The sequence below is a fragment of the Zalophus californianus genome, chromosome 4, assembly GCF_009762305.2.
Source record: "Zalophus californianus isolate mZalCal1 chromosome 4, mZalCal1.pri.v2, whole genome shotgun sequence".
NCBI classification, from domain to species: Eukaryota; Metazoa; Chordata; class Mammalia; order Carnivora; family Otariidae; genus Zalophus; species Zalophus californianus.
The window spans coordinates 115,516,003-115,543,191 of record NC_045598.1 but is presented as its reverse complement, the minus strand read 5'-3'; the positions used below and the strand labels follow the sequence as shown (position 1 = coordinate 115,543,191).

At 42.7% G+C, this 27,189-nt stretch overlaps 1 protein-coding gene across 4 annotated transcripts in view; it reads right to left on the bottom strand.

Moving 5' to 3' along the window:
- Nucleotides 1-27,189, bottom strand: part of RGS20 (regulator of G protein signaling 20) — a 48,803-nt gene that overhangs the window by 7,573 nt on the left and 14,041 nt on the right. For 2 of the 4 annotated variants that reach the window (XM_027616956.2, XM_027617005.2), the window contains 2 exons: nucleotides 8,918-9,968; nucleotides 7,324-7,472 (listed from right to left, as the gene is read on the bottom strand). In XM_027616956.2, the coding sequence (XP_027472757.1) occupies nucleotides 7,324-7,469 (146 nt within the window). In that variant the 5' untranslated portion in view covers nucleotides 7,470-7,472; nucleotides 8,918-9,968. Of the gene's footprint in view, nucleotides 1-7,323; nucleotides 7,473-8,917; nucleotides 9,969-13,456; nucleotides 13,551-27,189 lie in introns of all 4 variants that reach the window. The other 2 variants (XM_027617036.2, XM_027616874.2) reach the window with 2 other exon arrangements.

Here is a 27,189-nt window from a genome sequence, read left to right as displayed (position 1 = left end):
GCATGAAACAAGACATTTACGTGTCAGTTGAGATCATTCTGCATCAAGGAATATTTTAAAAGGAACTCCAGATTACCAAGTAGAATTTCTTTCCTTTCTTGAAAAAAAATTGACCCTGACTGGTTTTCTTAAGAAAACCAAAATTAGGGCTCCTGGGTGGCTCCGTCAGTTAAGCATCTGCCTTCAGCTCAGCTCATGATCTCGGGGTCCTGGGATGGAGCCCCGCTGGGCTGTCTACTCAGTAGGGAGTCTGCTTCTCCCTCTCTCTCTGCCCTCAACTCTTGCTCACTCACTCTCAAATAAATAATCTTAAAAAAAAAAAGAAAACCAGAAGTATGATGCTAAAATATTAGCAAAATAAATTATAATACTGTGGTCTACACTAGTTGAGAGTTTACATTTAAATTAATAGCTTTTTAAAGACTTTACTTATTTGACAGAGAGAGCAAGAGAGCACAAGCAGGGGGAGCAGCAGGCAGAGGGAAAAGCAGGCTCCCCCCTGAGCAGACAGCCCGATGCTGGGATCGAGCCAAGGACCCTGGGATCATGACCTGAGCTGAAGGCAGACGCTTAACTGTCTGAGCCACCCAGGTGCCCCTGGGTTATTTGCACTTTTTGGCTGTTATAAATAATTCTGCAGTGCATGTTCATGTACAAGTTTTTTCTGTGGATGTTTGTTTTTATTTCTCTTGGGTAGACACTTAGGAGTGGAAATGCTTTCCTATGGTAACTCTATTTTTAGCATTTTGAGGAAGTCGCAAACTGTGTTCCAAAGCAGCCGCGCCGTTTTATATTCCTAACCAGCAGTGCCGGAGGGACTCAGTTTCTCCACATCCTTGCCGACGCTTGTTAGTGTCTCTCTTTTTTATTCTCACTGTCTCAGGGGGTAGGAGGTAGTACCTCACTGTGGTTTTGACTTGCATTTTGCTAATGGCTAATGAGATGGAGTATTTTTTCATGTATTTATTAGCTCTTTCTATGTCTTCTTTGGAGACCTGTCTACTCAGATCTTTTGCCTACTTTTATTTATTTATTTATTTATTTAACGATTTTATTTATTTGACAGAGAGAGTGAGCACAAGCACAAGCAGTGGGAGTGGTAGGCAGAGTGAAGGAGAAGCAGGCTCCGCGGGACTGTGACCTGAGCTGAAGGCAGATGCGTAACTGACACAGCCACCCAGGTGCCCCCCTACTTTTACTTTTTAATTTTTTATTTAAATGTCTTTTTAAAATTTTTAAAAAAGATTTTATTTATTTGAGAGAGAGAGAGAGAGAGAGAGAGAGAGACAGAGATAGCAAGAGGGAGGAGGGAGAAGCAGGGCTCTCCACAGAGCAGAGAGCCCGATGCGGGGACTCGATCCCAGGACCCCGGGATCATGACCTGAGCCAAAGGCAGACGCTTAACGACTGAGCCATCCAGGCGCCCCTAAATGTGTGTGTGTGTGTGTGTGTGTGTGTGTGTGTGTTTTAAAGATATATCTATTTATTTTAGAGAGAGTGAGCGGGGTGGGCAGAGGGAGAGGGAGAGAGGATCTTAAGCAGACTCCCTGCTGAGCGCAGAGTCCAACTTGGGGCTCGATCTCACAACCCTGAGATCATGACCTGAGCCGAAATCAAGAGTTGGATCCTCCACTGACTGAGCCATCCAGGCGTCCCTCTTTTGTCTACTTATAAATTGGTTCGTCTTTTTATTTTTGAGTTGTAAGGGTTCTTTATATTCTTTTTTTTTTAAAAGGTTTTATTTTATTTGACAGAGAGAGACAGCGAGAGAGGGAACACAAGCAGGGGGAGTGGGAGAGGGAGAAGCAGGCTTCCCGCGGAGCAGGGAGCCCGATGTGGGGCTCAATCCCAGGACCCTGGGATCATGACCTGAGCCGAAGGCAGATACTTAACGACTGAGCCACCCAGGCGCCTGAGTTCTTTATATTCTGAAGGCTATTCTTTTTTTACACCAATTCTGTATCTTTCTTCCTTTTGAATTATTTTGTGTTTGCATTAATTTAGCAACCATTCTCTTGGGATTTCCAGGTATAATCTCGTATCTTCTGCAGATATGGAGAGTCTTAACACTTCTCTTCTGATTCTTAGGCCTCACATTGTTTTCTCTTGTCCAGCTGCATCAACTGATAGCTAAAATACAATGTTAGACAGTAGGGGAAAGCATAGACATCCTTGCCTTGTTCTTGCTTTCAGGAGGAATGCTTTTAGTTCCCCACTGATTTCAAAATGGACTTTTTATATTGGTTATTTGAGTTTGCTTTATCTGACTATTGCTCCTGTACTCTTCTATTTCTTTTATTATAGCTTTCCTCTCCACTCTTTCCACCATTTTAGAAGAGTAATTCAGCCTAGTTTTAGCACGTTTGCTTTATGGATTTTCAGTAATTGTGCGTGTGTGTGTGCAGCTCTGTTTCTCCTTAATGCAAAGTCATTAGAAATGCAAGAACTCTTCTGACTTGTTGCTTTCATGATGCCAGTTTCAGTAAATAATGGTTTCTTGAAACAAAAATAACTTAAGAGGCATCTGGAGGGTGTTCTCGCTGCAGGAGCATTAATACTGCCTGACTTCTCAGGCTTCTTTTGTAAGCAGAAAACATCAGTACACAATGGGTATGAAAAATCAAAGAGAAAAAGAAAGGATGAATTTGACACAAGATTCTAAGAGAACTGGAAATTACATTGTGAATTAAATAATACAATCTTTATTTAAGCTTTGACATTTTTTCCATGTCTTATTTTTTAAAAGAATATTTCTCAATGAGGTAATGTGTTCTTAAAAAAAGCGAAAAATATATTTTATGTCAATTTTTTAACCTGAGTGTCTTGTTATTGTTACAGTAGAAGAAAAGGCTGCTGGAAGCTAAAATAGTTGCTCACCATGTTTAAGAGCTAGTCAGTAAAAGGAGCCCCATAGTTAGATATATTTTGGTAAATTTCTGAGCTACAAAGAGGAAAAAATTCTTCAATCTCTAGAAAGGAAAAAAAGTTTATTTTTAAGAAATTCAGCATCAGCATGACTTCTTTGATAAAACAAAATGCCAGAAGGCCATGAAGCAGAATTTTAAGAAAGATAATACAAGGGCTTAGAAAACATATTTCCTTTTTCTTTTCTTAAAAATTGCCTCTACTATGTATTATCAACGCGGGTAAGTCTCAAAAGCATGCTGAGAAAAAAAAAAATCAAGGAGGTTATACATTGAAACAGTTAAAAGTTTGCTGTGTGCCTTTTTTTAAAGATTTTATTTATTCATGAGAAACAGAGAGAGAGACAGAAAGAGGCAGAGGAAGAAGCAGGCTCCCTAGGAAGCCCAAGTGAGACTCAATCCCAGGACTCTGGGATGATGACCTGAGCTGAAAGCAGACGCCTAACCGACGGAAGCACCCAGGTGCCGTGTACCTTTTTTTTTTTTAAAGATCTTATTTACTTTTTTATTTGAGAGAGAGGGCGGGGACGGGGAGAGGGGAGAGAGAATTCCAAGCGGACTCCACACTGAGCATGGAGCCCGACTCGGAGCTTGATCCCACAATCCTGAGATCATGACCGGAACCCAAATCAACAGTTGGATGCTTAACCAACTGAGCCACCCAGGTGCCCCACAATTTTTTCCCCTCCAGTACATGCATTTAAGTGCTGTATGGTATTGCATTGTATAACTACACTGCAATATATTTATCCATTCTCTGTTCATGAACTTTAGAGATATTTTCCATTTTTCTCAATCAGATTAATGCTTCAGTGAATCCTCTCATACAGGTCTCCTTTTGCCTATGTGCAAGAGGTTTTTTTTTAGGGTACAGTATTGTATTTAGAAGGCTATATATTTAGCTTTCACATATCCAATCCTTGTTGGTAGGAGCACAAGTGGATTATGTTTTGTTTCATTTGTTTATTTTTCTTTTGGTTATTATATTCTTGTAAGTTCTTTCTTTATATGTTCTAGGTTTATGTTCTTTGTTTGCTAAATGCCTTGTAATTATCTTCTCCCAGTATGTTCTATCTGTTCATTTTACTTCTGATCTTTTGTTGTTAAACACATTTTTAAAAGTTTTATTCAGATATAATTTGCACACCATAAACTCACAATTTAAATGGTCCAAGTCAATGGTTTTAGTTTATTCATACAATTGTGCAACCATCACCATGATTTTAGAACAGTTTATCACTGCAAAATGAAACTGTACACATCAGCACCCATCCCCTAGGCCTAGGGAACTGCTCATCTACTTTCTGTCTCTGTGACTGTGAGTTTATCTGTTCTAGACATTTCACATAAATGGAATCATACAGTATATGTTCTTTGGTGTCTGTCTCCTTTCACTTAGCATCATCTTTTCAAAGTTCATCCATGTTTTAGCAGTTTCAATACTTCACACTTTTTATGGTCAAATCATTTTCCACTGTATGGATATACCACATTTTGTTCATCCATTCATCAGTTGATAGACATTTGGGTTGCTTCTACTTTTTGGCTAGTATTAATCACACTGCTATAAATATTCATGGATAAGTCTTTGTGTAGAATATGTTTCTATTTCTCTTGTTAGACACATTTTTATATTTTAATGTAGTCAGATTTATGAATCTTTTTAAAAAGTAGTTCTTCCCAATACCAAGATCAGAAAGATATAGTCTGTATTTTATTCTTGGCTACCCACATTTAGGGCTTTAAACCATCTGGAATTGATCTTGTTTTCTTTAAGGGAGAGATTGGGTTTTGCATGAGCTGCAATATAGGAATAGAAGTATTTTTGTAGATTTGGATACCAGGTAGGGTGACCAACTTTCTTGGTTTGCCTGGGACTCATGGGTTTTCTGGGGCATAGGACTTTTCAGTGCTAAAACCAAGATAGTCCCAGGAAGCTGGGATGAGCTGGTCACCCTAATACCAGGTATCTTGGTATTTATAAAATAGTTCATTCTCTCTTTTGTTGAAATCACCTTTGTCCTATGTTGATAGTTCTCTATATTTCTTTCTTTTTTTTTTTTTTTTTAGTTCTCTATATTTCTTTTACTGTCTTCCATCAATGTGGAAACTGTTATACTTCTGACTAATCAAGAATACCATTAATTTGGAAAGAAAATGTAATTTTTTTCCCTAAAGAAGTCTGAAGTTACCTGTCTACCATGAACATGAGATTATTTTCTTACAATGTTGGATTCTTTTTAAAATTAAATATGATGTTTTATAGCTATATTTGATCAGTTTTGCGTCCATGATTGTTACTTGTTTCCCATGACATGTCCTCTGGGTTCACTTTTTCTTCCTGAAGTACACCCTTTCTTGTTCTTTTAGGGTAGGTCTGAAGACAGCTCTCTTGGCCTTTGTATGTCTGAAAATGTCTTGTTTTACCCCCAACTCTTGAATTATAGTTTGACTAAGTTTTCCATTACTTTTCTCCAGTTCTTTGAAGACATTGCTCCATTGTATTCTTTTAATTGAAGCATAATGAACATACAGTGTTATATGAGTTTCAGTGTACAATATAACAATTCAACATTGTTTCTCATTGCTCTATTGTCTGTTAAGTACACATAAAATATGTGCTGCAGGAGTGTTGGCTATGATGATGATGATGTCTAAGCACAGCTCCGTAATTTATTCACCCTAGTTGGGTGCCAGTAGGAGCCTGCTCTGGAAACAGCAGGCCACCATCTGCTATGCTTACACCATCGGTGGAGCACATTGTTCAGGCCACGATCTCGGCCTCCTGTGTCCCTCTGAGGCAGCAGAGAAGGGAGGGTGACAGGGTCAACAGGAGTCTCCCCACACCAGGATATCTCTGCCCATCTCTCACACAATCACCTCTAATTACCTCACTGAAACTGATTAGCAGAGTGAAGGACTGGAAGAGGGGCTGAAATGAAACCCCGTCATCACTAGTGGGTATCTTTCCGGTCTAGGGAGGGTCCTGGACACCCACGTGTGTACAGTGTGCAAACACGGGCCTCTCCTCCGGATTCCTGCCGAGTCCTTTAGATGCCTACTCGGGGCTGAAGCCTTGCTGGAGTGCCAGACCGCTTGGCTCCTGCCAGCCCCACGTCCCTCATATTCCCACTTGCCATCTGGGGTTTTGCTCTGAACAGGCCAAGCACCCACCATCATGATTCCATCAGGCCTCAGAGTGTGGTACTGCTGGGTCCCATCTACTGGATGGGAACTTCTTGGAAGTTAACACTAGCTCAAATCAAGCAAGAGACCAAATTTTCCTGGACATTTAATGTCAGCCTCCACCTGCTTCGCCCCAATTATAACAGTCCTGTCACTGTTTTTCATAGCTGTACTATCACTTGGTCAACTTCTCTCCTGGGGAGTGAGGTTTTGGTCCAACTTGTGGTCAAGACCACATAAACATACAATATTTTAGTTGCCTGAAGTTAGGCACACATTTGGTGGGCATAAGCACTTCTTGTAGCCAAGATTTCAGAAATGCCACCTAATGTTCCTATGATTTCTAGATATAAACTCTATACATTCCTCCAGACCTTTGACAATGACTCAAATGGTCAAGGATATTTTCCATTCAAGTTGTGTATCTCTCTTTTGAAGCAAAGACTGTGTATCTTACTGTACACCAGTAAGTTAGCCTATATTTTTACATTCTTCTGGTAAGCATTTATTTTGACATTTCTCTTTCTGAAAACATGAAATTCATGAAAGAAAAACAGAAGATAAAATCCAGGCGCCCTCTACTTAACCTTAACCTTTAAGACCCACCTTAAATTCTAACTCCTCTACAAAGCCTTTATTACCAAGTACACTGCCTTGAGTTCACTCCTTTCTAACCATCTAGTTATTGTTTCTGCCCAAATATTAATATTTGATCACCAGTGGCCTTAAGACTATTCTTTAGTTGTTTAACACACTAACCTGATTTCAGGGATTTGAATAGAAATCCCTTGAGCTGGAATACAGAGCCCCTTCGTGTGTGTGTGTGTGTGTGTGTGTGTGTGTGTGTGTGTGTGTTTGTTGTTGTCCTTCACAGATCCCAAATCAGTGTCAGGCATATAGTAGTTGTTTAAAAATATGTATGGGGGCACCTGGTGGCTTAGTCAGTTAAGTGTCCAACTCAAGCTTTCAGCTCAGGTCATGATTTCAGGGTCGTGAGTTTGAGCCCCACATTGGGATCCACACTCAGCACGGAGTCTGCTTGAGATTCTCTCTCCCTCTCCCTCTGCTCCTCCCACTCGTGCTCTCTCCCTCTCTCAAATAAATATTTAAAAAAAGAACCAAAAATGCCTCGAGAGTTAATCATAAGCTGGCACTACTCAGGGACACCGTTTGCCCATCAGGAGGGCATGACGGGGAAAAGGCCCGACCTTACCAGGAACAGCTGCAGCAGCAGCACCAGCAGAAGCAGCAGGTGTTGGACCCGCGGTCCCCCGCCCCGGGCTGGCCTGGCGTGGAGCTCGTGGTCTCCTGGGCTGCAGGCATCTGCCGTTTCCGCATCTCCGTCCGCTCAGATCTCATGGGCTGCAACCGTGCAAGCAAAAGGGGGGCCAGTTACCACCACACAAGGCCAGAGAGTCAGTTGTCTGGATCGCTGAACAGACACAATTATGACTCTTTCCAGGTCATTTCTGAGAATTCTGGCAAAATTTGGTGCTTATCATCCATTTCTAGAGCCAACATTTCCCGTTTAGCATCTGCCAATCACTGAATAAAAGGACGAATGGCGGGGTCCCTGCTCTAAGGTGCTTGCAGGTCAGGAGAGGACTCAGACAAACGCTGACATCACCTACGGAAGGCCATGGCAGTGGCAGCTACAATGAGGGCATTTTGCAGCCGTGATGTCCCCTCTGGGCTGAACTGCCAGGGAACAGTCCCAGGTGACAGCTGAGTTAGGGATGCCCACAAGGCATGACTGTGTGAGCACTTGGGCCAGAGCACTCATGTGGGAGGAAGCCAGGTCAAGATGGCAGGCATGCTAACAAGGCAGTAAGAGGAAACGTCCCAAGAGGGAGGACGGAAGTCCTGGGAGGCCGTCAGGTTCTGAGACCCCACTGACTGACAGGTCCAAGCCTTAACTAGCTGTGAAACCTTGAAGAAGTTAGGCTGCTCCAATATGTGCAAAGCACCCAGATCCCCACCTGCTACTTAGTGTTGCTCAATTATTCCCAGGAAGCAAGGGAGGGCTGGGGACCCTGGCCTGCTCTGATCTGTCCTGCCATCTGCAGGGACAGTCCCCCTGGCCTGTCCCAGTGGACCACAAGCCATTGCAAACAAGGTCTACGCCCTTCAACCTCCCCTTTTTCTGAGGACCATGAGAATGGCTGAAGGAGAGAAGCATAAAAGCAACGTAAGAACGAGAAATTGCCGAGTGCACTTTTCTGTTTGATGCTGTCATTCAAATGTTGGTGAAGTAAAAGCAAAAAATACCAAAGCTTACATTAAAGAACCTTAAATAGGACTTTGGGATTAAATTCTGGATGTGTTCTTCTATTCCAGCAGTAGATTTATCTCTTCCTACTATTACTAATTCTTATATTCTACTGGACTTTTTTTTTTAAGATTTTATTTGTCAGAGAGAGAGAGAGAGAGAGAGCACGAGTGGGGGGGGGGAGCGGCAGGCAGAGGGAGAAGCAGGCTCCTCGCTGAGCAGGGAGCCCGATGTGGGAGTTGATCCCAGGACCCTAGGATCATGACCTGAGCCGAAGGCAGACACATAACTGACTGAGCCACTCAGGTGCCCCTGGAATTTGTTTTAATGATTATAGTTTTAGTATATGTTTTTATATTGGGTAGGTGAAGTTCTCTTCACAAATTTAAAAAAAATTGTTTTTGGTTGTTCATGTCTGTTTTCTCCTCCAGTTAAATTTTGGAATCAGTTTTTCTAGGTCCAGAAATACTATGTTGGGATTTTGAGTAGGACTACATTGAATTTATAGGTTTATGAGAAATGACATCCGTTTGAGTACCTGCCAAATCAGGATGAGTCCTCTGGAGTAGCCCTTTTAATTATCCCAGGATGTAGCTCCAGGAGTGCAAGAGAGACGTGGTCAAGTGTTTAGCGTCCTTTCATCCACAGCCGGAACAACGCTCACAACTCCCGTCCACAGTGCCCCGCCGGAGCAGTCCAGGATGCCCACACTGGGGCGGCTCACTTGTTCAAAGGGTGGAGACAGACATCTGTCTAGCTCACAGCCATGTTTTATGGGCACCACAGGCAGACAAGCCCCCTTTAATGCCCCCGGGGTGGAAACCTGGGGCTCCTCCAGGCATCTGTGCCATTGCAGCAGAGACATGATGGTTTCCCTTCATTCAGGACACTGAGGGGCAAGGACAAGCCAGGACAGGCTCCAAACAAAGGTGCTGGGAGCAGGACATGGCCCAGGCAATTATTTTCTAAGAGATACTGATGCAACTTGCCTCATTAACAAAAAAAAATCCCAATAGCTTCCCAGAAGGAAGGACTGTGACGTGGTAACGTCAACGGGTTTCAAGGGACTACTTTTCCAACATCTTTGCAACACTGGGTCTTCCCAATCAGTACATGAAATACGTGTTCACTGAGAGCCTCTCTTCTGTAGATTTTAAAGACTTTCCTCAAACAGGTCTTGCACATTTTTGATAGGTTTATTTCTGAGTATTTTATGGATCCGTTTTTGCGTTGTAAATACTTCCCCACTTCAAGTTTCTAAGTAGTTATTTTGGTGCACAGGAAGGCTAAGGGTACTCTATCTGGCCTCCCCGCTGACTTCTCTCATTAATTCTAGTAGTCTTTCTACTGATCCTCTTGGGTTTTCTAGGCGGATGATCATACGGTCTATAAATAGTCACACTTGTCGGTTTACTTTCTGTACCTTTCCAAGTCCAAGATGCTTCCTCGCCTTGGTCTTATTTCATTGGCCAAGAAGATCTGTAAATACTGAAAAGTAGCAGTACTTGTAGGTACCTTTGACTTCTTCATGACTTTAACGAGAAGACTGATGGCACTTTGCCCATATGTATAATGTGTGCTGGAGGTTTCTGGAAGAAGACAGTTTTACGGAGTTAAGCATAATTTCTTCTATTAGTTACATAGTACAAAATAAGTTGTGCCTGCTTATCTTATCATTTATTTATTTTACCAAGAGATAGAGAGTACAAGTGGGGGGGAGGGGCAGAAGGAGCAGGAGAGAGACTCTCAAGCTGACTTGAGCTCAGCGTGGAGTCTGCTGCGGGGCTCGATCCCAGGACACTGAGATCATGACCTGAGTGAAACCAAGAGTCAGCTGCCCAACTGACTGAGCCACCCAGGTGCCACCCACCCCTCCTGCCTATCTTATTAGTTAACACATTTTATTTGCTTGTACACACCTCATGTTTGTAAATCCTGGGAAGACTTAATGATTTAGTGAGCAAACTCCTCTGAGAGAACATCGTAGGGTTGCTCATGACTAAAGACAGCCTTCAGAAATCAAAGGCAAATGACATCCAAGTCTGTTCTTACACATTTTTGAAAATGGCTCTATTAAGGTGGAACAAACATACAGTCTGCACATACTGTTTATAGGGCATAATTTGCTAAGTTCTGGCACGCACACACCTGTGAAACTACCACTACAATCATGACTGCATTATCCACCTCAAGCGTCCTCACACCCTTGAGGACTCCCTCCTGCAGGCCCCCCTCATCTGCTCCTGCCTGTTTTCAACAATCACTGATCTACTTTCTCCCACCATCTGTTAATTTGCATTTTTAAGAATTTTATACAAATGGAATCTTTTTTGTCTGGCTTCCTTCACTCAGCCTGATTATTTCACGATGGTTATGTATATCAATCATTCATTCCTTTTTTAAAAATTTCTGAGCAGTATTCCATTGTCTAGATGTACACAATTTACTCATCCATGCACCTATTGCTGGACTTACACCTTACTGATGGTTCCTGAAAGGATTATATATATAAAAGGCATTGTCTTCTTTTGAACACGGAAGTCTTTTATCAGACAAGATGAGAGGTGCATGTGACTGACACTGTATTAAAATTTACAGCACTGTATACAGTTGTAATCTTTCTAGTTTGTTCTTCCACGCTGAATAATGCTGGATGATTATGTTCTTTTCGTATTTCTTGGACTAGTCATGGTTGTTAAGCATTTTCCTCACTTACAATTCTTCCTTTCTTTTCTCAGTGTTCCATGTTTCAATTCATCTTCGTAGAGTTTCAACTTAGCTTCATAATCTATTTAATTTTTCCTCTGTTTAATATTAGAGTTTCTTGTATGGTTTCTTGGAAACCTTACACGTGGTTTAGTAATGCTGACATCTTGAATCATTTAGAACTTTGGATAAACAAGAAATGTATGCTATTCCTATAAAATCTTTGAGCAACCTATCTCCTCTCAGTGCTAAAATTTCTAAATGAATAGCAATGGTTTTCACTCAGTTACTAGGTGCTGGAATGTTCAGTGGAGGGAGTAGTTAGTCTTGACGATTTATGCCATGCTGAGCCATGGTGGAATAGGAGAGTGTGAGAAAAGGCAAAAAGTGTTAATAAAATCTGAATATTAAATATTAGCAAAATACTGATAATTGTTGGATTGTGTCATTAACATACGGACTTTGTTATACCTTCCTCTCTACAAAAAAAATTTTTTTTTTGATAGCAAGGACGCAAGCTGGGGGGAGGGAGAGGGAGAGAGAATGTTAAGCCCAAACCCGGGCTCCATCTCACAACCCTGAGATCATGACCTGAGCTGAAATCAAGAGTTGGATGTTTAACTGATTGAGCCACGCAGGCGTCCCCTTCCTCTGAACACTTAAGTATGTTTGAAAATTTTCTTTAGTTTTTCAAAATGTTGAATTCTATCACTGTATGTGCTGCCGAAGCGAGCACTGTTGAATTCTATCAGTTAAAAAATCTATTGAGAATATGAATCTATTTAAGAATATGAATTTTCCCCTTTGAATAGTGAATGAAGTAAATTAGATTAATGAATTTCTTAATTTTGAATCACCTTTACCTTACTAAGTAAACTCTTCTTGGGTCTAAAAGATGGTTATTCTTTTATTATACTGCTGAGATTGATAAGGAGTTTTAAAAAACAATCTTTTTTTAAGAGTAAAGATTTAATTAATTTATGTGCACGGGGGGGAGGGGCAGGGAAGGAGAAGGAGGGAGAGAATCTGAAGCAAACTCTATGGCGCCGATGTGGGGCTTGATCTCACGACCCGGCGATCGCGACTTGAGCAGAAACCAAGAGCTGGATGCCCAACTAACTAAGCCATCCAGGCACCCCTATCTAACTTTATTAGGAAATTATTTTTGTTCGTCCTGAAGATTTGCAGAATTTGCCTGTAAAATTACTGAAATCTCTCAAGAGTGGCTTGTTGACTATGTTTTCAATTTCTTCTTTCATTTCTGCTCTTTTTCATTTCTTCCTTTCTTTGAGTCAATATGGTATGTTTTTCATCTCCTGTAAAAAAAATCCATCCATTTCATCTAGTTTGCAAATTTACTGAAACTCATTATTAATAGTCATCTTACCACTGTCAGAATGTGATGCTTCAAATTACTGCCTGCTTGTTTGAAAGACAAAAGTGTAATTGCTTCTGGGAGAGTTGCATATTTAGGGTCATAAAATATTTGTAGAGACTTAATTTTTCAATGTGATAGCTGATTAACATGAGGCCTAAAAACATGTATTATAAAGACTTTGTCAGAGAGAGAGAGCAAGTGCACAAGCAGGGGGAGCTGCAGAGGGAGGGGGAGAAGCAGATTCCCTGCTGAGCAAGGAGCCCAATGTGAGGCTCAATCCCAGGACCCTGGGATCAGGACCTGAGCCGAAGGCAGACGCTTAACCTACTGAGCCACCCAGGCATCCCTAAAAACATATACTGAATGAACGCTACCTATTTACAAGATTCTTTAAATATACCATTGGTATGTATTCGCTCAGCTAGTCCTTTCAGACACTGGCATATGATCTGATTAGCCGAACTAGCTTTATGTATCTTTTTTCCTTTGCCCTTACCATATCTGTGGGAGAACTCTGTACGCATTTCATTTCCATTAATTCTCTCTAAATACCATGGAGTCAGTGCTTCTTTATCTTTGCTATTGTTTTCCTCTTTAGGCGAGTATATGGCATGGACTGCTGAGCATCACTTCAGTGCACGTTGGGATGTCACAGGCATAATGCCCCAGTGACTGCTGCCTTTGTTTGCAAAGTTCTATGAATGCAAAACCAACGTCCGTGACCTCAGAGGCTTTATTCTATAATTTATGGCATTTAAAGAGCAGCCTGAGGAAATGGGAATAACCTAGGTTGGCAATTTATTAAATAGTCAGATCTTAACCAAAAGATAATCCTACTCAAATATGGCTTTTCCCAATTCCTAGGAACCTGGCATTTAAGAGAATTCTTTCAAAGTTCAAGCAAAAGCCAAGGCAAACTCCTAATCTTGGTCATACGCTTTTAGTAATTTGGAATCAAAAGTAGTATCTTGTTAGAAAAAAATGTAACCTGACCTTAATTAGCGCAGAAAAGTTATTTCTGGTAAACTTAAACTTGGTGCTTGGATGATCATCAACAGCTGTTTATTTTCATTATAGTTTCCAACCTCTGAAAACAGACATTTTTGAATTACATTGGGAATATGATGACACATCAAGTACTGTATGAAAAAAAAACTTCCCTCTTAAGGCCTAAGACCTGTTAGAATCATAAACAAGGGTACAGACTCATAGACAAGATGCCAATGAAGGAGCAACAAGAACCTTAGAGGGCATAAATTCAGAACCATCCTCAGCAATTCTTAGAAAATGATCCTACCATCAGGGGACGGTTCAGAGCCCTGAAAGTTAAACCAATGTATAAGGAAACTAGAGAGGCAAACTTCCCATGAAGGCAACCCAAATTTCAACTCCACCTATACAGCCTCTGAGTTCCTTTTTAACACACCTTGGCTTTTGAAGTATTTTCCCGTTGGGTAGTACTCCAATGTGGATCATGAGTGTATGAAAATGAATAAAGGGAAACCTCACTAAAAGGGAGTCGGGAGACCAGAAGGGGGAGCTCTCACCCCCTTACCAGTTGATGTCAATTACAGGAAGAACTGCCAATTACACACCCCAACTGAAGAATCCCCAACAGGAAAGAATCATCAATTACAGGCCACAACAGGAAAATATACACATTGCATCTCCTTGGAGAAATCAACTACCCCAGCAACCCAGCCAATGAGAAACCCTCATCACCCTGAACTCTTGCTTTTCTCAAATGGACATTTTTTCCAAAACAACCCCTCCCCTAGCTTCCTCCTTCTCCATAAAATAACATTCTCTCCTTTGTTGGACTAGCCTATGGGTTTTTTTTTGCCATGGCTTGCCTGTCCTAAATTGCAATTCTCTGCTATTCTTGAATAAAGCTGTTTTTGCTGGTAAAATAACTTAGTTTTATCACTGTAAATTTCATGAATTTGTTTTTATTCTTTATCTTTCTCGAAAACGACTTTGTTTTCTCCCTCACCTCTGGCACTAAATTCTTAGTTGATTTCTTTTCCATCATTGCTGTTTTCTCATTAATGCATTTTGGGCTACACACTTTTATCCAATTACTGCTTTGATCGTAACTATGAGTTCTAATATGTGGCACTACTGTTTAATCCAAAGAACTCAGATCAAATGTAAGCTCAGACTTCTTTTTATGCAAGGTTTTTCAGAAGCTTATTTTTAATTTCTTGACTAGCCTGTCATTAGGTTATATATAATATTTTTGCACTGATTAGAAAATGTGGCCCCTATGACTTTCCCACTTTTGAATATATTGAGATTTGGGGGTAACTTTCAAGGTTTAAAAGGATGTAGCTTTGCTTACCTTTAGTTTTATGTTTTCCAGAATGTCGTATAAATGAAATCATACAGTAGGTAGCCACCTCTAGAATTTTCCATTCATTTTCTGGGATCATGATGTCATTGGGATGCAAGAACCCATTAGCCCGGTCACTTGCCTCACAGTGGAATCATTACCTCCCAGACCCGTGGGGTCTCTCTGATTCTTTAAATATTTTGGAAAGATTCTTTAAATTGTAATACAGATAAGGCTGTCGACATGTTTAAAACATCAAATGTTTCACAAGAAAGATGGTTTATGAGTGGGAGAAATTGTTATGCAGCCCTCTCATCTTAGATAAAGAAGAGTGGAGATGGGGTGGGCATAGAGCACAGGACGCCCTGCATCCTCGCTACCCATCAGCTCAGTCATTCCCACACCTTCCTTACCAGATGTTGCAGAAGTAACTGATTTACATTTTGCCCTTCCTCGGTTTTCACAATGGAGGAGTTACAAGTGAAGTCCAGATGGGGTGGGAGGTGAAGGCCGAGAACTATTTCTGGTATTTTGTAGCTTTAGTAACTCCAAATATACCAACTCTACTAGGCTGACTACAAATGAGCATGAGACCCTGAGTGTGACGCTTCCTCTTGCACTACAATGGTGCACGCAAATTATCCCTTCTTTCCCATCATGCCCTGTAGCTCTCTCCCCCGAAATTTTTTTGAGCCTGTTCAAATGATTGGGTCTGTACCAGGAACAACGCTCCCTTCCTTGGGAGCCACTTCTGTTCATCTGTCTTGCACTGCTTGCTGAGCTCTCACTGCCAGTGGCACTGAGCCCCATCAAAAGAGCGGCGGTGATACTCCAGGAATATTCTCTGTGCTGCAGCCTCAAGAGACACTCTTGATTTCCTTGTTCTGCAGTAACACTGCTGAGTATTTCACAGCATTTCTCCTAATTTTACCCTGATTTTGATCTTCCTGCCATTTAAAGTTTCCCCAGCCTGCAAAGCTTTTTCTAGCATTATTTTGCCCTGGATGCACGATGAGTTTTCACAGATGCCACCTTTAGGTTTATATTCTACATTCTCCTCCACCCTGCCACAGCGCAAGCACACCCAGGGTGTGCTCAACAGCCACGTGGCAGATGGCTGAGTGTGAGCCTCCTGCAGGTGCTGCACATGTCTGTTCTTCAAGCTGGGCGCTCACTGGCCCGGGGCAGTGGAGGAAGCTAGGATCCAGGTCCCTCTCAGAGGGCGCCTAACTTCTGAAGAACTGGAAGAATTCAAGTGACCAGGCTGGGGAAAGGGAAGTGTTCAAAGTCCTTACACAAGTTAGAGGGAGGTGCAAATAGGGTGTGATCAGCACTGCGCTTCCAGGACCTGAAGGGGGTCGCTTCTGAGGGTGTTTGGCTTTGAGGCTGGTTAAGCCACAGGAAGTCTCTCTCATTCAAGAATCTATACCATGAGGTTTGAAAAACAGACCAACTGAAATCAGCAGGGCCCATCCATTCACTCCTGAACGCTCTCTGGGTTCAGCTACTTAGTCTGAAGACACCAACAGGTGAATGAAGCTTTCTCTGAGTCACAGAGTCCAAGCGTTAATACCAGATCACCTGATGTTAATTAAGTCACAGCCAAGTCCACTGCCTGCCCAAGGCTTCCACCTGTTACTCTTAGCTGCTGGGAAATAAGCTGAACCCAGGTCAACAGTGATGTTTCCATTTTGTTTAGCTGGATCCTGAAATAAAACCATTTCAAGTTTGAGGGAGTGTTGGCACATTACCCTGTGGTACAGTCACCACCAGAAAGAAGTCCAGCTCACTCCAGCTCATGAAATATTAATGACGAGCTGGAAGTTACTTGCACTGACTTCTACATAGTCAAATGGACCAAAACTCCATTCAGAGCTGTATCTTCCACTTTATATGACACAGACAGCTAACAGTTCTTAGGAGCTCATGGGTTAGTGAGAGATCTTAGCTCTTCCTCTGTGCAAAACTATGAGTCTTCAAAAATTTTTTGTCTTTTTATTGTCTGAATAATTTGGGGGCTATTTTAAGAAAAAGCTAGTTCATTGTTCTAGGAGGGGAAGTCAACTGAAAGCTTACTAATAACAATAGACATTTTAGAATTAGAATTACTTCCAGATGGATGCTTACACATGTCCTCACCTCTTAAAAAAATACGTATGTTACCATCTGTTTTGCAGTGCCTCTGAATGGAAATCTTTACTCTCCTGTTTAAATAGCTGCCACCAAGTTTAAGACTATAATAGTAATGTCTTTCTTTTCTTTTCCGCTGTTATTAAATGGACGTTTTGTATAACTCAACTTTTATGATTGCTGATGGGAAATACTAGAAATAATAAGAGTATGATCTGAAGGGAATTAATCAATTATGCATGTTTTAACTTGTTCTTAGTATCAACCAACAATTAAAGAACATTTTGCGAGTACTGATTGAAATCTTTATCCTGGGCTTTCCTTATCCCAAGAGACCACAGGGAATTTCTCAAGGAGAATGGAGATGGGTGCATTCCCAATGATAACCTAGGTCAGGGGCACCTTGGAAAGTACTAAACGTATATTAAAATCTTTGTCTGTGGGGCTGCTTTAGGAAATCTTCAGATCATGAAGGAACGTGTCAGGCAGTCATTAACGGTTTGCATGAGAATTTCTGCCAGCTTTTTTAGTGTTTCTCAGCAAGGAATAGGCTCTCTAACAAGAATGTATGAGTGAATTGCTGCAAATAACAGAAAAAAAAAGCAGGACAACATATTTGCAACATGTAAAAATTAATGTCCAAATTTGAACTTATTTCCATGGACAAACCTCCCCATTTTCTCCCTCTTCCTATCTTGGTAAGCAGGGCGCTGTCTATCCAGTTGTCTAAGAAAGCTTGAAGCTACCTTCTGCTCCTCCCACTTTTAACTCATGGCAAAGCCAAATGGAGTCTCCTCCCAAGATGTCTTTCATGTCCACCCCCCCTTTCCTTCTCCACATGCCTAGGCCCTAGTTAACATCTCTGGCCTTGGATTATGAAGAAAGTCTCCACATCAGTCACTCTGCCTCTATTCTGGCCCCAGATCACTGGAAAAAGCGTAAAATTCTGGAAGGAGCTATGAGAGAGTTATCACTTCCCTTCCTCCCTCTGTGGTCTTTCTTTTTCACTCTTCCTTTTGAGGCAGCATTTTAGGTGGTACTTGGTAGGGAAGGAGTTGACTTTGGGATGAGTGTGCTTTTGCTTTGGAGGTACATTTTTGTTCTGGATGAAGGCAAGGCTGGGGAACTGAAGAAGCACAGTTTATCGAGGGCACCTGGCTGGCTCAGTTGGAAGAGCATGCAACTCTTGATCTTGGGGTCATGAGTTCAAGCACCATGTTGGGAGCAGAGATTACATAAAAGGAAAAAAGAGGGGTGCCTGGGTGGCTCAACTGGCTAAGCATCCGACTCTTGATTTTGGCTTACGTCATGATCTCAGGGTTGTGAGACTGAGTCCTGCATCGGGCTCCACATTGGGCGTGGAGCCTGCTAAAGATTCTCTCTCCCTTTCCCTCTGCCCCTCTCTAAAAAAGAAGAACAACAGGTTTTCTGCTCTGGCTTAGGCTCTGAAGAACCTTGAGAGAAGCATGGAGAGTGCTAGGTCATCAGCTAGGTCATCAGGATTAGAGATCTGGCAATGAGCATGGGCAGAAGTTGAGCAGGAATGTGGTCTGCTTCTCATAGTTTCTTCTTGTGTGCTATCTCTCAGGGACCTAACTGCTGTGGAAAGTGGATAGCTAGAGAGCAGATGTAGTCAAGGTAAGGTTAATATTAATTCTGGGACTATGTAACTAGCATTCTAGGTTAGTCAAATTTGACACATTTTTCTAAACTGATATTTCTTTTCCTATGACGATTGTTGGACATCTCATTTGTTTACTATATCCAAAATATTTTAAAAAGAAACCTACATCAAAATATCAATACAGTGATTTTTTTTCATGATGGTAGAATAGCAGTGCCTAGCATAGAGGAGGCACAGATGTCAAACAAAACACATATATTTATACTTGTACATATATGCACATCTATATAAACATTCATACCTGTATATATAAGGATAACACAATGGCTTAATAAATTAACCTGCCCATTTTCATTTAGAGAAAATAAATGGCCAGTGTATGAATGGATTCCACCTGATCCCTCTGTCAAAAATATAAAAATCAGTCATTTTTGTTTTTACATTAGCTTTTTTGGAGCACCTGGGTGGTGCAGTCGGTTAAACATCCAGCTCTTGGTTTAGGCTCAGGTCATGATCTCGGGGTCGTGGGATTGAGCCCCGCATCAGGCTCCACCCTCAGGCTCCACCCTCAGCGCAGAGTCTACTTAAGTTTCTCTCTTTCTCTCACTTTGCTCCCCCCCACTCTAAAATAAATAAATCTTTTTAAAAAATTCGAAGTTTAGCTTTTCCTTCATTTTCATGGCAATCCATAACCTAACTACTAAAACAGGGAATGGCACACACAGACCCCCAGAAGAGGTAAAATAATGAAGAAAATGCCAAGTATGGTGATATGGCGCAAACTACATTGTTGATGGGAGTTCACACTGGTACGACCCTTTGGAACACTCACACAATCCACAAAAGCTGACTATATGCACACCCTCTGACCCAGCCATTTCAGTCCCTAGTATCCACTCCCCAGAGAGGTTGCACCAAAAGCATGCATTAGGATATTCTTGCATGTACTACACATAATCGCCTAAAACTACTCAAATGTTTCTCAATAGTAGAATGGATAAATTGTGGTATATTCATACAACAGACTAGGATTCAGCAATGATTGATCCACAATTACTTCAACATGTGGATGAATCTCACCAACAACGCTGAAGTAAGAGAAGCCAGGCAAAACAGACTATTTACCGCATGGCTCCATTAAAAGAAAAATACAAGCCCTGGCAAAACTGTTGTCCACTGTTAGGAATCAGAACAGTGCTTCACCTCAGTGAGGTTTCTGGGAACCTATAATGTGCTGCTGCTACCGTGCGGGTGCGGGTTACAGGGCTGTACTGAGATGGTGAAAATGGATGAAATCATATGTGCCCTTTTCTATTTGTATCCATGGTCTTAAAGAAAGCTAAAATGAAGACAAGGCAGACTAGAGACATGATAATGGCAGACCGGTGGAAGAGAGGTTTCTAATTATCTGGATGTCTGTCACCTGCCAGGGCGTCTGACGTCATGAGCCTCCCAGGCATCATGAGGCAGGGGAACAACGTGCCTGGGAAGATTTGGCAGCACTAACAGCCTGCACGCCAGCCTCCACATGCTGGCTTGCCTCCTCTCTCCTCTTTCAGTGTGCTCCTTTTTGGTTTACTCTTAATGCAAGGTGTTTGCCTTGTGCTTTCAATGTTTTTGACCCTTCTGTCAGAGGGCCAGAAAGCATTATGGAGGAGGAACTTTGCAAAATGTGTAATAGTGATTGAGATGGTGTCCATTTCATACAGAAATCCTACGAAGTTCTTGGCATAAATCTGGAGCCCAATAAGCACAATCATGGCCTTGTGAAAGATTTTTTGTGTGCTCCGGCATTGCTGGATATTGTCCACAAGACACTGTGGGAAATGGTGGCAGGGATATGCTCTTCACATCCTTCCTGGATGCTTCGTTTCACAGTTTCTCAAATGTGGAAAATATGCCAAGTCTTTGATGACGTTGCAGGAGGATCAGGCAAAGAACGACCCGATTAGGGGCGCCTGGGTGGCTCAGTGGGTTAAGCATCTGCCTTCAGCTCAGGTTCTGATCCCAGGGTCCTGAGATCGAGCCCCACGTGGGGCTCCCTGCTCAGCGGAGAGCCTGCTTCTCCCTCTGACTGCTGCTCCCCCTGCTTGTGCTCTCTAATAAACAGAATGTTAAAAAAAAAAAAGAATGACCCGATTATAAATCTAGAGTAAAAAGGTTAAAAATATGACCATGTTGTTTGTTTTCAAAGGGTTTTCCTGCTGAACTGGTCACACATGTACTGAGCTCCAGCCGAAGCAGTCTGTGTTGCAGGCGGGGGGTGGGGGGGGGAGCTGCGGGGTGAGCCTGCCTGTCTATGCCACGGGCTTATGTTCTAGGCAGAGAAACACAAAACCATGACAACAAATAGGTGAGATGCTAAAATGGTTGATACCCTATAGCATGATGAGGAGTTGTGGCCAGCGAGGGTCTCTGAGCAGGGGACACCTGAAGTGAGACCAACGATGTGGAGGCAGGTGCACACAAATGTTGGGGGGGATGCTTCTAAGAAGAAGGAACTGCAAATACAAATGATACTGGCCTGTCCCCAGAACATGCGGGAAGGGTGGTGAATGATGAAGGGATGGAGGGCGCGCTGAGGACACGAGTCAGGGAGATGAGAATGGGCTGAAGTCCTCAGAGACCAGAGAATTTCTGGAGGGGAGCACCAGAGTGAGCCAATGGGTGGGTCACAGGCATGGGTTTCAGGACGAGGCTTCTGAGGAGGTGCAGTGGGTCATGGCCGACCCTATGGATGGTCACGTCAGTGAGGGCTGAGGTGTGGGAGGGGAAAAGCCTTCTGGAACTGAGAAATCATGAAGCTGAGAGACCAGAGGGGAGCACAGGTCATTTACAGGGATGCTGAAGAAATCGGGAATGAAGACAGGGCCAGTGCTGGAGAGGAGATGATGCCCACATGCTAGAGTCTTCTACCTGAGGGCAGGGGCCAGAAGGTGAGCAGATGACGGAAAGGAGCAGAAGCAGAGGTTCACTCTAAGGACATGCATTCGAAAGAAGTATTTTTTTTTTTTTTTAGTTGTGGTAAATTTACATAACATAAAATTTATCATTTTAACCATTTTTAAGGGTACAGTTCAGTGGCGCTAAACACACTCACACTGCTGTCCAACCATCACCACCATCTGTCTCCAGAACGTTTTCATCTCCAACTGAAACTGAATTCATGAAACACCAACATCCCATCCCCACCTCCCCCCAGCCCCTGACAACCATTCTACTTTCTGTCTCTAAAATTATGAGTTGTTTAGGTACCTCGAATAAGTGGGACCATACGGTATTTGTCGTTTCGCGTCTGACTTATTTCACCCAGCATCATGTCTTTAAGTTTCATTCATTTTGTAGCTCGTGTTGGAACTTAAGAGTAGGGTGTTGGAGGGAAGAATGTTTTGGAAGTGGCCACAGAGACACCCACCTAACTTCTAAGAATGGAACTAAGCGGTAGAACTTCAGTGGAAAAACGTCTGCAATTACCAGGGCCATGGGGGAAAGTGCTGTCTTCCGAGAGTAGCCATATTTCAGTGAGAGAAAGAAGGGATGGTGAGACACTTGTGAAAAACTGGGGCATTCATTCTGCTGGCAGACTGAGTTCCAGAGAGCACCGTGGGCAGGAGGCAGAGGGGCATGCGATGGAGCCAGATCACGGAGGTATGCATCCCTGTAGCGACAAGGATCAGAAGCCAAGTGGGAATACCAGGTTTATTTGGAGAGGTCCTGCAGGTTTGGGCTGGCACTTAAAGAATAATCATTGAACAATAATGAGCAATTGAGGGGCCCCTAGGTGGCTCAGTCGGTTAAACATCTGCCTTCGGCTCAGGTCATGATCCCAGGGTCCTGGGATGGAGTCCCGCATCGGGCTCTCTGCTCAGCAGGGAGTCTGCTTCTCCCTCTGTGCTCTCCCCCACCCTCTCAAATAAATAAATAAAATCTTAAAAAAATAAATTAATAAAAAAATAATGGGCAGCTGATCCAGAATTTCTACAATGGTGTGTGGCGACCTGTGCCGTGTAGGGAAGAGATCATGGGGCTTCAAGTCAGAGGGTCTACTTCTACTCCGACCTTTGCCACTTGTGTGACGTGGACCAAACTACTTCATCCTCCCAAGCCTCCACCTCCTCATCCAGGTATCAGCCACCCAGAGACTGGGTGACAGTCGTAAATGAGAGAATGTATGCGAGAGGCCCCTGAAAACTAGTTAAGTGCTAATCTAATGCCATTATTATTATTAGTGTAACTTAGTACTCACTGATGGTATGTCATGTAAAAGACAGAAAGACTAATATGGGAAGTCCTTAGATTGTGTGTGTATATGTTTTTTTTTTCTTTAAAGTAGGCTCCACGCCCAGCATGGAGCCCAACCCCAGTGGACTGAAAAGCCTGAACTTTTGACCTTAGATCAAGACCTGAGCTGAGATCAAGAGTCAGACACCCAACTGACTGTGCCACCCAGGTGCCCCTAAATTGTGTGTTTTTTAAAAAGGATTTTATTTATTTTGAGAGAGAGAGCATGAGCATGAGCGGGGGAGGGGTAGGAGGAAGGAGGCGGAGGAGGAGGGGCAGAAAGTGAAGAAGCAGACCCACTACTGAGCAGGGAGCTCCACTTGGGACTCGATCCCAGGGCCCTGAGACCATGACCTGGGCTGAAGGTCAATGCTTAGCGGACTGAGCCACCTAGGCGCCCCCCCCCCCCCAAATTGTGTTTTAAGATCATAAGCAAATCCATCTCCTACCTTTGTATCTATATTTAGCAGAGAGTGAAACAGCAGGGTCCCCGCTTATCCACCCTCAGACATCTGGCACCTGGACCATTCACAAACCTAGAAGAAACCTAAAATGCCTCCTCCTGCTTGCAAGTGGTAACAAAATAGCTGGGAAGAGGAAGAATGAGGAGACCAGCGAAGAGGAGTGTCCTTGTGTTAGCTTGCCAACCAGAGCTAAGGAGCTTTTGCACATTCACCGGGGAAGCCTGCGGAGAAAACCTGCTTGAGGCCTGGGCAAGAAGAGGTCCAAATCCAGCCCTGACTTTTCCACTGTCAGGCTTTGTGACTTCAGCAATGGGCCACCTTCCCAGGACTCAGTTTTCCTGTCTGCCAGCTGAAGGATGATCACTAGCTTTTCTTCTTATTCTAAGATGCTATTAGACAGGTGAAGCATGCAAACATTGCTGAGTGAAAAAAAGTCAGATATAAAAGGCCACATATTGTAGGGCTCCTTTTACATGAAATATCTAAGAGGTGAAGCTGTAGAAACAGAAGGTAGATCAGCGATTGCTAGGGGCTGCAGGACACAGGGGCTTGGTGGGTGAAAGCTGGGAGTGTTGGGTTTCTTCTCAATGATGAAATCATCTAATGCTCTAAAATGGATTATGGTGATTGCTACACACTCTGAATATATTAAAAGCCATTGAACTGTACACTTTAAATGGGTGAATTGTACGGTATTGTAAATTACGTCTCAATAAAATATTATTAAAATGCTGTTACTTTATATAGACTTGTCACCTGAAATGAATGTTTAACATTGTGTCAACTATAATTAAAACAACTTTTTTTAGATGCCATTTTTCAATTTACTTTAAAGGCAGCATGTTGGGCTTCATAAGTCCAAAAGAGCAGGGATGCTGGTTCTAAGTTCAGCTCTGGTCCTAACGTGGTGACCCTACGTAAGTCATTTGTCTGTGCTGGGCTTCTGGTGGCTGAGTCTTTCCCACTTGCTGTTTCATCAAGTTAACGGTCACTGGGCATTGTTAATTTTGTTAGGTATGACAAAGGAATTCCATGACTTAGAGCAAAGACACATGAAGACAAGGAAAGAAAAATACGGAAGGAAGAAGAATAGGGAGAGAGAACACTGGGTGGGGAAGAGCAGCTGTGCTGTGTGGTGTGCTGGGAACAGCGACACACCAGTAACACAGGCTCGCAAGCAGCGAGGGACAGAGGGCTGTGGGCGCATCATAGGGCGCTGGGGTATAGTCGGAGCATGGACAAGCTGCCTGACTCCCGAAGGAAATGCTACACCACGGCCCAAAACTGTGTACAGTGCCTAATATTTAGACAGAGTTTTTCAAGTCTGTATTTGAAAAAGGAAAGTGTCATGAAAATACTTCCCCAGGGGTACCTGGGTGGCTCAGTCGGTGAAGCGTCTGCCTTCAGCTCAGGTCATGATCCCAGGGTCCTGGGATCGAGTCCCGCATTGGGCTCCCTGCTCAGCGGGGAGTCTGCTTCTCCCTCTGCCTCTGTCCCTCCCCCTGCTTGCATCCTCTCTCGCTCTCTAACAAATAAATAAAATCTTAAAAAAAAAAAAAACTTCCCCAGACATCATGTTACAGTGGGAAATTCAGATGAACATGCCAGTCACCTTACAGCGTTTCAGTGCTCTCTTGTATATGGAAGTTGGTTGGTACAAAGATCCAGAATGCAAGCTCTTTCCCTGGTTAAAAGCACAAGTGCTCTTTCCCCCAGAGAATGATCACGTTTATAGTCTTTCCTACCAACAGTGGAGAAGTGGTTCCCAAAGTGCATGTGGAGAAACAGAAATGCGTAAACCTTAACTAATTACATTTCAAATTTTATTTGATAGAGAAGATAGTGAATAAGTGCAATTAATGTTGCATCGGCCCTCACTGTGTTCAATCTTGTGCACATTTCATCTCTCTCTCTCTGGTGTTGAAATCTAAATAAATCTAGCCCAGAGGGTATCATGTATTATGCATGCTTCAATATAACCCTAAAAATGTGAACTGAAATTTGATGTGAATTTAAATCCTCTACAAACTCACACTTATGAAAGTGTTAAAGTAAGGATGAAATATTAAGAGTGAAGCCAGTTTCTTCTTTGGTTCTGAGTGATACAAGGAATATACCCTCCCAACAAGAAAAGGGATAAAGCCCCTCTGTGCTCTCCTAATTAGCCTCCCTATTCTCAGGTACACTCTGGATACCTTTCCATACTAGGACGAGGGTCTGGAAACATCTGATATCCTCAGATGCATTTCTGGAGGTGATACAGTGTCCTCAACCCAGAGAGTTCTCCAAATTAACAATGTGGAGAGGAAATGCAACATTATCACCATCATCCTTGCTCAAGGCCAGCCAGGGAAGCTGCAGCTAGGAGGAGGCTGTGAAAGGGCCGGGGTGGGAGGGGTAGGAGGGGTGGAGGAAGTAGGGGTACGGGGCTGTGGAGAGCTGCAGATCAAGGAGGCATTCCAGCCCTGCTGAGGGCCAGGACATCAAAGGGCCGGCCTGGAGCACACACAGTCAAGATCTTTTGGCAAACAGAGGCTCCTGTTACCCTTGCTGCATATGCCCAGACATACCTTGTGCCTGTTAGCCACTCTGTAAATGCTGAACTGACTTACCAAGCTTTCAAAAGGCCCTTAGGAAACAATGTTTTTAGTATAACTAAAAGGGGCTGGTCATACAGACACGGTGCCCTTCTGATGCGATGCAGTAGGAAGTTCAAGCACCACCCAGGAAGTGGTTTGGTCAAGTCACCGAACCTAAGTCTATTCCAGGCTTTGGATCTAACATCTAGTTTGCAGAAATTTAGGAAGTAGAGGAACAAGTTCATCATCATGAGGAAGAAGTAAATAAATTCATGATATAGGACAATCCACAGGGCAGTGGTTCCAGTTTCTTCCCCAAACTAGTGTGTGAAAAAGAAGATGGAGAGTAGACGAAGCAGACAGAGACTAAGGAGAAACGATGTGATATGGCTAGTGTTAGGGACTGAATTGGGTCTCCCTCATTTTTATGTTGAAGTCCTAATCCCCAGTACTTCAGAATGTGACTGTATTTGGACACAGGGTCTTTAAAAGGGGTGATTACAGCAAAATAAAGCCAGTGAGGTGGGGCCACGGTCATAACTGACTGGTGTCCTTATAAGAAGCAGAAATTTGGACATGAGAAAGACACTGAGGATGCACGTGCACACACAGGAGGAACATGTGAGGACAAAGAAGACAATTGTGTGCCAAGCCAAGGAGAGAGTCATCAGGAGAAACCAAACAGGACGACACCTTGATCTTGAACTTCTAGCCTTCAAACTGTGAGCAAATAAATTTCTGTTGTTTAAGCCACCCAGGCGGTGGTATTTTGTTATGGCAGCTCTAGCAAATGAATACAGATGTTAAGTGATGCTAAAATAGTGTTAATTTTGTTGGGTATGACAAAGGCATTGCTATTATATGGACATTATATTTTTAAATGCGATCATAAGGTTATTAGGTTTCTTAAAACTAACATTTTTATTTTAACTGTCTTTTAATGAATAACATTTGTAATGAAGCTTTCTATCATTGTCCCAAAGCAATTAGCTAGAACTATGGAAACTCTTATGGACAAGGCCTCCTTCTTCGATCACAAGCGAGAGTTAAGTCCTCACCCAGGGCTGCAGAAGGCCCCCACCACTCTGGTCCAGTCTGCTGGGGTTCTCCTAACCCATTCTGTTTATGCTGGCCACAGATCTTATAGACATTAGGCCTGGATGACTATTTGCTAGTTGAAGAATGAATTTTCCACCAATTACAGCAGATGGGTTGTAAAATGTGTTAATGTACATGCAAATTAAGGATAATAAAAGTGTACAAAAATCTGTGTTCCTAAGTAACTAACTAGCCTTCTTCTGGACTCCTTACAGGTC